This window comes from Panthera leo, chromosome A1 (genome assembly GCF_018350215.1).
Source record: "Panthera leo isolate Ple1 chromosome A1, P.leo_Ple1_pat1.1, whole genome shotgun sequence".
NCBI classification, from domain to species: domain Eukaryota; kingdom Metazoa; phylum Chordata; class Mammalia; order Carnivora; family Felidae; genus Panthera; species Panthera leo.
Genome location: NC_056679.1, coordinates 213,724,844 through 213,737,892, shown reverse-complemented (window position 1 = coordinate 213,737,892; position 13,049 = coordinate 213,724,844). Strand labels below are relative to the sequence as shown.

Sequence of the window (13,049 nt, the reverse complement as noted above, 5' to 3'; positions counted from 1 at the left end):
ATTTGTTAAGTGGCCATGGGAGAAATGGGGTCTCAGGTAGAAGGCAAATTCCTAGTGCAAACGCCCACAGGACTTTCCCATTTGCAACAGGGTTGAGTAAGTTATTTTTGTTGTATTGAAACCTACCATCCATGGCATATTCGGGAACTTTGTTTCTCCTACACTCTCTTTAAACACAAACACTAATTGATATAAAATCTTCTATAATGATACTTGAGAAAAATCAAATGATTCAAGATAAATACCGGATCATTAAAGAGTAAGCGTCCAAATAACTGTTTGGCTTCCTCCAGGCTTCCCTCCAAGTAAACAGCTCCTAGATAAAAGGAAGAGAATGCCAAAAGGAAGGCTGCATTAATATTCAAAGAAAATTATATGTCTCTATAAATAAAGCAAAAAGGCAAGCCAAAACTCACTCACATTAAAGAAAAAAAACTGACAAGACCAGAGCAACTATTTTAAAGGTAGCATCTTCCCTCTCTTAGCCAGGATTTGTACTATAAATTAGACTGAAATGTGAAATTCAAGTTACTAAAACCTAAATCCAATATTTTAAGTAAAAAGAGGCCCACTATGAACTATCATGCGAGGTATGGGTATGAACTTACTAAGGGAACTATGCACAAATACCGACTTTACGGGCATGTTAGGTTTTATTTTATATTTATAGTTTATGTTTTAGACCATAAAAAGACCTGATAAAACTTGAGCTCAGATCAATGAAGGCTTCTGCAAATAAAAATCAGGACAATCTCAAGGGCACCTGGATGGCTCAGTTGGCTGAGCTTCCAACTTTTTTGGGGGGGGAGGGGGGGGAATTCTATCTTTTTATTTTTTAATATATGAAATTTATTGTCAAATTGGTTTCCATACAACACCCAGTTCTCATCCCAAAAGATGCCCTCTTCAATACCCATCACCTACCCTCCCCTCCCTTCCACCCCCCATCAACCCTCAGTTTGTTCTCAGTTTTTAAGGGTCTCTTATGCTTTGGCTCTCTCCCACTCTAATCTCTTTTTTTTTTTTTCCTTCCCCTCCCCCATGGGTTTCTGTTAAGCTTCTCAGGATCCACATAAGAGTGAAAACATATGGTATGTGTCTTTCTCTGTATGACTTATTTCACTTAGTATAAGACTCTCCAGTTCCATCCACGTTGCTACAAAAGGCCATATTTCATTCTTTCTCACTGCCATGTAGTATTCCATTGTGTATATAAACCACAATTTCTTTATCCATTCATCAGTTGATGGACACTTAGGCTGTTTCCATAATTTGGCTATTGTTGAGAGTGCTGCTATAAACACTGGGGTACAAGTGCCCCTATGCATCAGCACTCCTGTATCCCTTGGGTAAATTCCCAGCAGTGCTATTGCTGGGTCATAGGGTAGGTCTATTTTTAATTTTTTGAGGAACCTCCACACTGTTTTCCAGAGTGGCTGCACCAGTTTGCATTCCCACCAATAGTGCAGGAGGGTTCCTGTTTCTCCATATCCTCTCCAGCATCTATAGTCTCCTGATTTGTTCATTTTGGCCAGTCTGACTGGCATGAGGTGATATCTGAGTGTGGTTTTGATTTGTATTTCCCTGATGAGGAGCGATGTTGAGCCTCTTTTCATGTGCCTGTTGGCCATCTGGATGTCTTCTTTACAGAAGTGTCTATTCATGTTTTCTGCCCATTTCTTCACTGGATTATTTGGTTTTGGGTGTGGAGTTTGGTGATGAGCTTCCAACTTTTAACCCCAGCTCAGGTCATGATCTCACGGTTCATGGGACTGAGCCCCAGGTCGGGATCTACACTGACAGCGCAGAGCCTGCTTGGGATTCTCTCTCTCTCTCTCTCTCTCTCTCATAAAAAATAAATAAATTTTAAAAAATCAGGACAACCTTTTTCTTTAATTTGAAATAACTATTTAACATTTAAACTGGGTATCAAATCAAATAACATTTTAATTGGGTATCAAATAACTCTGGAGTAAGATAGTCCTATATTTTTGAAATCATATTTTTATATCTGTCTTCAGAAAGGCATTTTTTAAGTAAAACATTAAGACACTTAGTCACCAGGACTTTTGATGAATAAATACATTTATTATTTGTCCATAGTTATAGTAATAATAATAATAATGAGGAGGATAGTAAAATAATAACAATGAGGAGGATAGTAAAAGTAACAGTAGTGGTTTGGGGACTACTCAGGCCCTAGGCAAAGTGCAAAGCATTTTTGCATTCTTATCTTCACCTTTATAGGACACCTCAGTAAAGAGTGTTACAAAAGATTTATAGGACTTGGGCTTATAGTAGGTGATTTGGGGAAGGTTTAAGGAAATGGAACTCTGAAGGGGTGGCTGCCAGGATTGCGTATTAAGATTCTCACAATTCTGTGAGATAAGTGATCCTATCTCCATGTCACAGATGGGGAAACTGAGGCTCAAAGAGACTCAGTAACTTGGTGAAGACACAGTGCTGATAAATAAAGCAAAAAGGAATTGAATCATGTCTGCCTGGCTTGGGAGCCAACTGTAACACTGTCAAAATTATTATGTGTACAGAGCACAGTAATTCCATGTGACACATTCTCTGAAAATAGACATATTTGTGCAAAACAGACATAGCTGTGAAAAGACTGTGGATACTAATTATTAAACATTCTCTTGTTACCATCATCAGTACAAAACTATAATGGGATGCTTTTATACTCATTTTCAAAGGAAGAAGGAAAAATTGATCAGGAAGCACAAAGGCCTTTGAAACAGAAAATGTACTCAATCATTTACCTAAAAAAAAAAAAAAAAAAAAAAAAAAAAAAAAATCAAGGAATTGTCAATCTACTGTTATATTTCACTGTAAAGCATACTTGCAATCACGAGCTCATTAACTCTTCCTAACTTTCCTGTGCCAATAGCTAACTATATTCTGGTTATAGTAAAAAAGAAACCGAGGAAGTAAAGTGTCTGCATCAGTCTTGCTTCAAGTGAGTAAGTAATAGTTACATAGACTCAAGCCCTGGGATTTAAAAAATGCAGTGTTTTCAAGATGTTGAAGTCAGAAAATCTTGTAAATAGTTTAAAATGTGATTAAAAACAGTGTTAGGGCCTCAGAAGCAACCTACTTACTGTTTATTTATGCATGTGGTCCTGAATCAAATCTGGAAAGTAATCCATCTACATATTAACTTACTTCAGTTCAATTCAGTATATACTAACCATGCACGTACATGACATCAGACACCAGTTCAGGCATGGGGAATGCAAGAAAAGAAAGCAAGACTGCTGCTCTGGAAGAGCTACAATAACCACAATACGTGAAGTTAGTGTTCTACTAGGGACCTCACATGCTTCGGAAACAACTAACTTTGTCCCAAGTTTCCACACTGAATTTTATATGGTCTCCAAACATTTTAAGCATACAAGAAATTAGATTATAAAAAGAGAAATTACCTATTAATGCTTCAAAACAATTAGCCATTGCATGTCGAAGGTCTGATTCCCTACAAAGGTCAGGTCCATGAGCATAAAGCATAAAACGATCCAGTTCAAGTTTCTACAAAATTCAAAATGACAATAAGAAAGAAAGAATCTGACGAAGTCATAACTGCAACAACTCAACATCTCCTGGGGGTAAGGGGTTATGGATACAAATTAATTGGTCTTATGTCAATAAAGTAAGAGAGTTTAGCTTGCCATTCATTAGGAGTCCTTACATATGGTTCAGATCTGACTAATCTCAACCTTTCCCCAACTAGGCTTCTATGAACTCTGATGTTTCAACTCTGATGGTTCAGAACTGATCAGATCTGAGTCTAATTCCAAGTTCAGACCAAGCACTAGCCAAAGCTGGAAAAAGACTATGCTATAAGACCATGGGCCTTTGGGGTCACCCAACATGTCTAGAGACACAAATCTAACCCAAAGTCAACCTCTTTGATTCCCAATTTATATGGTATTGATGTCTGTACTATACAGAACAAATTTGTATGTGGCAGAACCAATGGGAACCCTTGGAAGATTTCAAAATGCCTTGTATCTCTAAATCTTTTTTTTTTTTTTTTTTTTTTGTAGTTTGGATTAAGGATTTCTGTGGCCCTTTATCTCTGTACTTGTGTCCACTCTGTGAGGTCTCTGTACTCATCTTTCAGAAGGCTCAGTGAAATCTGAGCAACAGGGTTGGATTCACCTTAAGGGCTCCTGGACTATTGTTTGTAATGAATTATGCTTCTTTTTTTTTAATTTGGCCTCAGAAAAGTTTAGAACCAAATTTGTGGCCAAGATGTGGAAATTGTGTAGGACTTATGAATATATCTGTGTACAGTAACTTCACTTCTGGCTTCATTTATTTTCCTGCATATTTTCTCTTTACTTTGAGTTAAGTCCTACTGATTTCTTACCCTATTATATTATAAGACACAAATCAAGTCCTTTTAGAACTAGACACAGTATGAATGATTTTTTAAAATAAAACTCCTGAAACTGAATAAATGGAAATCACAATTCTTCCCATAAAAGGAGAAAAATACAAACATTGCATATGCATGCAATAAATCTGTTTCCATTACCCTATAATTCAGTTCAATAAATTCTTACTAAACAGGAACATGCTATGTACTATGGAACAAGTCACAAGTTAATGAACCAACTAGGACAATATAAGTCTTATCAGTCCTCAAATAGGATACTCAGATTTCGTGTGTCTCAGTGTATTTTAATATCCATATCCATTTACACTGGAAAAAGAGACAATACAAATCAGACATATGTGCTATCAGTATTCTGTACTGCTACGAATTCATGAGTACAAAATATATTCAAATGAGTTTCGACTACCACAAATGCAACAGCAGGAAACACATCTTTTAAAAAATTGATCCCTAAGTGCAAGAGCTTATGCTAGAATATGTAAATTTCACCTGTTGCACAACTTCACTGGGAAAATCCAATTGTCTGCTAATCTCTGGAGCCCTGTTTGAGAATAGACTGCAAGTCATGTTTTATATTACAAACAAGTCTGGAATGCTATGAATTTTCCAACTTTTCATAATCCCTGCTCTACATCTTTACTTTTTCCCGTAGGCATTAGTGGAACTTTTAAAAAGGAGAGTGGTGTTCAACTGGTGCTTGTCTTAAAAGTTCATCTGTCTGTGGAGAGCTGACCTGAGCTTTCATTAGATTCTCAGAGATTCTCAGCAATCCTGTTAAGTACTTCCCTCCCAAATGGTTCAAACCACTGGTCTAGACAGAGGGCAAGGCCACCACTGCCTTCTGCTGGAGCAGATGAATGTTGAATGCTATGGGAGTGTCAGTACTTGGGGTGGAAGAAGAGCATACAGAAAAGTGAAGGGAGAAACTGGGCAAATTAACTCACAGGTTTGTACATACCCCAGGTGTCACATAACAGTTTCTGTTTTCCTGCTATGGCAATTTTTCAAACTTTGTAAATATCCTGCCTACAACTGTTTGAAAAACAATCCATTATATCTTAAACTGAAAAAAAAATTGGGAGGGGGTTGATAACTACTTATTAACATTTATTTCCAGTGGACATTTATGTGCCCTGTCAGGAAACATTTTGACAATTAAAGCAACGAAACATTGAAGTAGTTGTACGTAGGGTTGTAGAATTTCACTCATTGTGAAGCTCCTAAAACCAAGTTGGCATACATGTCGCCTATAGTTTTTCATTAATGTGTCATTACTTGCATTCTCAAATGCCATCATTATGATGATGGTATTACATAAAATTAAATAATACACTCTTGCTAACATAAAACCAGAGGCTAAAATTAACCATTTTGAATATATTAAATGCCTTAGCAAGATCAAATTAAGAACCAGGATGGGTTTAATCCAGTCTTTTCTATAAAACGAAGAAAAAAAAAAAAAAGAAAAAGAAAGCAAAAATCAAGGGAAACTCAGAAAAGTTTTTCCAGTGAATCAATGATTGGTGTTTGGAGATTTAAAAGCCACAGTTTCCCTTACTACTGAATAAACACACAGGTCTTTAAAATGTCATAATTTATAATGAAAACAGTGGTAGCAACAATAAAACAACAAACTCCTACTAATTTATTTACCTCTTTCTGTGATTACTACGAACAAGGATTATGGCAAGTACTTTACAAAGTGAATTCTTCAAACTCAAACGATAATATTGGGGCACCTGGGTGGCTCAGTTGGTTAAGTGTTCGACTTCAGCTCAGGTCACGATCTCATGGTGTGAGTTCGAGCCCTGCATAGGGCTCTCAACTAATGGTGTGGAGCCTGTTTGGCATTCTCTCTCTCTCTCCCTCTCTCTCTCTCTCTCTCAGAATAACTAAAGAAACTTAAAAAAACAAAACCACTCAAACAATAATTTCCTTTCTTACAACCACCCTGAGTGGCAGGCACTGATGCCATCTCCACTTTACAGATGAGAGAGCAGAGGCTTGGAGGAAAGACAACAACCTGCCTAGGTCCCCCTCACCCCACTGTTTGTAAGAGGGGCGTGGACTGGAATCCTGGTGGCCAATTCCAGCGCCTGAATTGGTTTGCTCTAATTTACTGTCCTAAGACACCATATAGAGACAGGAAGATCAGATAAGATAATGTAAATAAGTAAAATGTCCACCATGAATCTAAACTGAAAAGAGTCAAACAATGAAGTCAATGTGGCTGGCTGGACAACCTAAACCCTAAATCTTAATTACTGGGATTTGTGATATCTGGGAATTCTCAAACATCTAGAAAGTATCCCTTGTGGGTATAAATGGGCAGGCATATTTCATTCAAAGCTATAATGCTGCTTATTAGCGTAAATTAAAGACAAATGCCATACAGAAATTTTACACAAAGGGAAGATACAAAATATTTCATTTCTTTGCTCTGTTCTTGTTCTTTTTCCCCAAATGTTTAACTCTACTCACGCACATCTGTCAAATTTTTCCTCTTCTGTTATCAAGTTACTTCACCATGGAGTTCATTAGTTGCTGGTGAACTCACAAAGGTAACAGAACTAATAAGACTGAATCTTTAAAACCCAAACAAAAAAAAATCCTTCCCAGTCTATAAAATATTAAACTCTTAATATACCCTAAAGAGTTACTTATTCAAATGCAAAATTATGCATGGAATGAAGAAGAAAACTTCCGACTTTACCACAAATGCTTCAGATGTTTGACATACCTTTGCTAACATGGCAAGGTGCTGATTCTGAACAATGGCGGTCCGGTAAGTTGCTAATCCTCCTTCTTCCAGACTAGGAAACAAGTAGTACAAATGGACACTGCAAAAAAAAAAAAAAAAAAAAAAGGTACATAAATAAATATGCATCACAACCTTCTGTCTGTAGCTCCAAGTTACCAAAACAGGCCTGGCAAACAATATCTGCACAACAGATATCAGCTGTGTTGAACCAAACTGAAGGGTTTGATTAAAAGTCTATGAAAGTTAAATAGGAAGCACAGTATATCTGAATGTACTAAAACCCAAACAGCACCATTCACTCCTATTTTCACATCTACTTGTGTTAAAAGACTTCTCTGACAAATCTGATGACAACAAAGACCTGAGCGGTTGGTCATGGACTGCTAAGAGCAAATTTATGTGACACTCAGATACCAGGCCTGGAAACAAATACCTTTGCTGGGGCTGAGTTATGAGTAGCCTCTGAAGACAAGCCTGGAAGCCCCGAGCAGGCAGCAGTGGTGGCATATCCTTTACAAATACAACAGGGACAGGAACAGAACCAAGACTGGCCTCAAGGAAAGCCAAAGGGGTTGATGGAAAGCATGGAGATTTGGAAGAAGGCCACATGGACAGTTGCACCATGACAGCAACTGCCGCTCCTAAATCTCACCCCAGTTTTTAGGATCTGCTGTTGGTTGGGGCAGCTAGCTTGTTCAGTCCTATTGTGTCCAGTGAGAACAGGCTTGGAGAACAGCCCCCTCTGTCTCATTATGTCCTTTTTGGGAAAAGAAATGACCCAGAAAGAATACAAATAGCTCAAGATAGTTCCCAGAGAGGTACATGTTGTCTCCCTTTAAAAGAGAGACCCTGTGGGCTTTCCTACCCCTACCCCTGAATTAAGGACACAAACACACTTCTGGAGAGAAAATACATACAAATACACACATGCACGTACACACATATGCATACCAAAATCTCGTCGTTAAAATTACTTCCCTTGAGATCAGAAAGAGTGAGAAATGGATTAAAGACAAATCCTAGAAAATGAAATGACATTTTAAAATATCATCCCCTTCTCTACAAATTGAATATAAGCTCTGAAGCATCGAGACCAAGACAAGCTGGATCTCTTGTGGTTGTAGCAACTTGAACATAAACTTGACAGGACAAAGACACTAGCCTTTCATCTTATAATCTTGTGCATTACAGCGTCAGTGAGTACAAGTTATCAGGGCAAGAGCCACAGACAGATAGCTTGCAAGCTGTACGGAAGAGACAAAATACATTGTGTTTCAATCCCTTATTTAGATAATTACAAAGAGGGTAACAGAGTAAGTATGTTACCTATAAAATGTAATTATTAGGGGACAGCAGAAAACCCTCCTTACCTGGTCAGAAATTCAACAACAGCGTCACCTAGGAACTCCAACCTTTCATTGTGATTAATCCTGTAGGAAAATTTTAAAAAATCACTTAAAATAGCAAACATCTACATTCCCTCCCTCTCTTCTCAAAGAAAAGACACATGAGAGCTCCTTTTGTAATTGAAACACTCTACCTTATTCTTCATAATCAAAAGCACTGACCACCATCTTAGTCGAAGTATGGCGCACCTACTGGGTAAGGGAGGGGGCATTCTATCGTACTCTGTACTTAAGGCCTTCCTACCTGAGGGCTTCCTTCCCCTGGGAATCAGATTTAAAGTGAGGAGTTATCACCCTAACAACTGTGAATCTTTCCACACTGCTAAAAGGTGGGTAAGAGAAAGGAGAATGCATTCTAATGAGTTAGAACTGAGCACTGAAAAAGATTTGGTACAATGTTCTAAGAACAGCTTCCCATTGCCCAAACTCTAAATTTAACTTAGCATCTAAAGTCCTTCAAAAGAGGCCTAACCTATTTTTTCAAGTCCCAGTATCCACTGGTATCCTCTCCCACCTATGTTTTGGGCTCCTGCCCCCAAACTGTGTGGTACTCTCTGAAAAGGGCATATGCCCTAAAGCTTTCCACCATCGCTCCTGTGCACTGAGCCTACTCATTCCTCAAGGCCTACCAAATGCTGCTTCTCTGTGAATGCTTGCCCGAGGGCTCTCATCTAAATCAATACTCCCCCTTCAGTGCACATCACACTTTATTTACACCTTCATTGTGTGATGAAGGCACATCTCCCAGGCTAAGTTCCTCATATCCAAGTGTAAGGCTGAATGACCGGGAAGGTAGTCCATAGGAAACCTCTGTCTGCCTCTCAGAAAGTCCAGCACAGCCACCTTCCCTCAGTGCTAAAGCAGATCGCTACCTTTGGCTGAGCAGAGATGTGACATGATCTGGTTCAGGTTTTTAAAAGGCCACCCTGGCTGCTGTGCGAAGAAAGCGTGCAGGGTGACAAGCACTGAGAGGGGTACTGTGGCTGTCTGGTGAGACATGACGGAGGCTCAAGCTGGGAGGAAATGGTGGGGAAGGCGAGAAAAGAAAACAATGAAGGTCAATACCTAGATTTTGGCTTCCATAGCTGGGTGAAAGGTGGTGCCATTTACTGTGAGGGGAGGACCAAAAGGAACAGGTTTGGGCAGAAGCAGGAGGTGCATTTGAAGAATGTTTACTTTGAAATGTCCATGAAACATCCAAATGGGGAAATCCAGTATCTATGATCCTACTGTTCACGGGCAAGAACAAAGCTGGTAATAAATCTTTAGGAGTGGTCAATGTTTAGACAGGATTTTGGGCGATGGAACTGGATGATACTACCTATATAGAGAATTAAGCTAGCAAAAAAGGATCTCAGGACTGAGCCCAGGGGAGGGCCACACTTGAGGTCAAGCAGAAGAAAAACCAGCAAAGGAGAGGGGACTGGTTGGGGAGGTGGGCGGAAAAGGAGGCCAGTGTTATCCCTCAGCAAACAAGAACAAGCGTCAAGAAAGAAACGGATCCAGGTAAGATGCAAAGAGAGCATGGATGTGATGCTGAGGACACTGTTAAGGCCACTGGAGTGGGGGGCGGGGGGGAGCATCTCTGTGAAACAGAAAAGACAAACCCGATTCTGATTAGAGTAGGCTGCAAACTAACGTGTGTTTGAAGCCTCTTATGGGAAGAACCCGGGTTCCTGTTTCAGGGCTAGCGGCAGACAAAGAAACTATGGGTCTGGAGGATTATAACAGAAGGAAGCCAGGAAGGATGGTGACAACAGTGACAGGGAAAGGAGAGCACACCAAATCCCTGGGACCTGAGCAATGAAGGGGACAGACCTGGGCCTGGGCAGGATCTCACCTCCCTAACTCCAGGGTTCTCCTCATCTTCTGATACTGACCCTCATCTTCTTCAAAAATTCAATAGCTGACTATCAAGTCCAAACCTGCCTGGTTTTCAAGGCGATTCTTTATCTAGTCCCACAGTAACCAGCCGTTTCATCTACTTTCAACAGCAATTCACGACTCTAAGTTGACCAGACACACCACTGCTTCTCCCTTCCATGTTACCTCTCCCAAATCCTGCTTGTTCTTAATGTCAGCTGGGGGCCTGCCTGAATCACTGGAGCTCCCGGGAGCACCCCTAGCCCCACGTGACTTAAGCGTTTATCACTCAATTTATAACAAAATTATATACTATCTTTTATTGTTCACTGCCTCATGTATGCCAGTTTAGTTTCCTTATTTCCTGTTTATTTATTTTTTGAGAGTGGGAGTGCAAGTACCTGAGCATGAGCAGGGGAGAGGGGCAGAGAAAATGGGCGGGGGGGGGGGGGGGGTAGGGAGGGAGGGAGGAGGGAGAAATGATCTTAAGCAGGCTCCACGTCCAGTGTGGAGTCCAACACGGGGCTCGATCTCACAACTATGAGATCATGATCTGAACCAAAATCAAGAGTCACACACTTAACTGACTGAGCCACCCAGGCACCCCTAGTTCCCATATTTAAAATCACCCTATAGTTTCCATACATGTGGAAAATTTTTTAAGATAGTTATTTATAAATTAAATGACTCCTGGCTACCAAATCATCTACTTGGTAACTTGAGTTCAATTTTATATTATCTCACATATCTCATAATTTAATTCTTCCACCCTACCATGCCTCCACATTTTTTTTCATTCCTCCACATTTTAGAATTTTAAAGGAAAAATAAAAATAATAGGAGAAAACTAGAAAGATATGAGCAACAAAGATATGATTCTGAACTTTCATTTCAATATGTCCTTTATTTATGTGAAAAAGGCATTCTGGAAAGCAGTTAATAGTCAATAATGGAAAATGCAGGGGAAAAAAGTAAACAATTTATAGCTATGATGAAGAATTCATAATCTAATAGCTTACAGAAAGAGAAAAAAGAGAAAGAAAGAAAAGGAAAAGAAAAAAGCCCTCAAACATATTTTCCTCAGTCTTACCTACTTTGTATTAGATTTTAGAAGACTTTGTTGCTAATCCATTAGCCAAGAATAAGTAAACATTATATTTTAAAAGTATGTTTTAGAAGCTACTTGATACTGTGATTTTGTTTTCCAAATAAACCAAAACTCCAAAAGTGTCTGTCATCGTTCTTAGCGCATCAAGGAGTAGAGGCCCTGGTTAACATGGTAACTAGGCCTAAGACCTCTTGCTAACTTAATTTCATGAAACCTAATAAACTGTTATCCTGAGAGATGATGGGAACAGCAAAAAGAAATGTTTTTATAAAGAAAGAAATTAGTATTACCCTATTCTCTTCCAAAAGTCAGTAAAATGAGAATAGCATTTTCTGTGGTGGAGACTATTTTTTTTGCCAATAGTTCAAAGCACTGTACAGAAAATCTGCTTAACATGGAAAGTAAGAAACCACACCTGGGGTGCGGACAAACCATATTTGGATTGTCTTATGCTTTATTAAACTGTGAGACATCTAGGAAAAAAATAAGACATCTGGTCAAAGAATAATAGCTGCTTTGAGTCATATACTATTTGAATGAAGTCATATTGGCATAAATTTTACTTTAATTTGTTTTATAAACTTTCAGGACAAGAACTATGTCTAGGATTTTAATAACCACAAAGTTAGACTATTATTATTTAATGTGTTAAAAATACAAGGTCACAGTTTCAAACAGGTTTATTCAATAGTGAGTCTGCCATCTACTAAATAATTTGCTCATATCCAGCGTATGTTTTTCTGTGTCTACACTGTGACTAAATGCTGGCCGTGAGTCACAAACAAAAATGGAGATTAAATACCACTTCAGTTCATTATTGTAACGGACAATTCCTAATTCAACGGTTTATCTAGAAAAAAATGGACACACCGAGCTGCTAGTCACTTGACTGCAGAGGCCAAGCTTTTGTTCCTTCTTCTATTGTTTCTACACTCTTTAATCACCCTCTTTATAAATGCTAACTAGTTCCAAGAGGAGATGTTTACTGAGCAATAAACACTCCATTTGTTTTTGAGAACTGAATCAGCAAAGGCATTATGAAATCTAGACTAAGTATATCATTTATACAGCACATTTGGCCTGAGGAATTCAAAGCACTTTATAAAACATAACGGTCTCCCTGTAACAGTAATTCCTGTAAGGTGTCATTTACTTCATGGAAAACCATCTTGGGATGGGCCAAGTCCAAGGGTGACTACTACAGTGACAGCATGGACATTTTCCCACCTTTGCATTTCAGGCCTTAACCAGTGACAGGTAAAGTGAAGCTAGAAGGGGTGCTAGAGATCAGCTGAACCTTCCACCCAATTCAGGAATTCTATTCATTACAACTGTCTGGACACTTAGGGAGTAGGGAGGTCAGAGAGCTACTAGATCTGAGATTCACTGGACATAGGGATCCCAGGATAAGCATCTCTGGGATTTTACTTGAAATTATTTAAGACAGCAAATCTACTCAGTAGAATTCACATATACTCAAGCATGTTTTACTGTCTT

The 13,049-nt window shown here is 38.9% G+C and overlaps 1 protein-coding gene across 7 annotated transcripts in view; it reads right to left on the bottom strand.

Moving 5' to 3' along the window:
* The window catches only part of DROSHA (drosha ribonuclease III), a 125,192-nt gene that overhangs the window by 29,245 nt on the left and 82,898 nt on the right, over positions 1 to 13,049 (bottom strand). For all 7 annotated transcript variants that reach the window (XM_042952722.1, XM_042952709.1, XM_042952717.1 and 4 more), the window contains 4 exons: positions 8,546 to 8,605; positions 7,155 to 7,254; positions 3,438 to 3,540; positions 246 to 316 (listed from right to left, as the gene is read on the bottom strand). In XM_042952722.1, the coding sequence (XP_042808656.1) occupies positions 246 to 316; positions 3,438 to 3,540; positions 7,155 to 7,254; positions 8,546 to 8,605 (334 nt within the window). The remainder of the gene's footprint in view (positions 1 to 245; positions 317 to 3,437; positions 3,541 to 7,154; positions 7,255 to 8,545; positions 8,606 to 13,049) is intronic.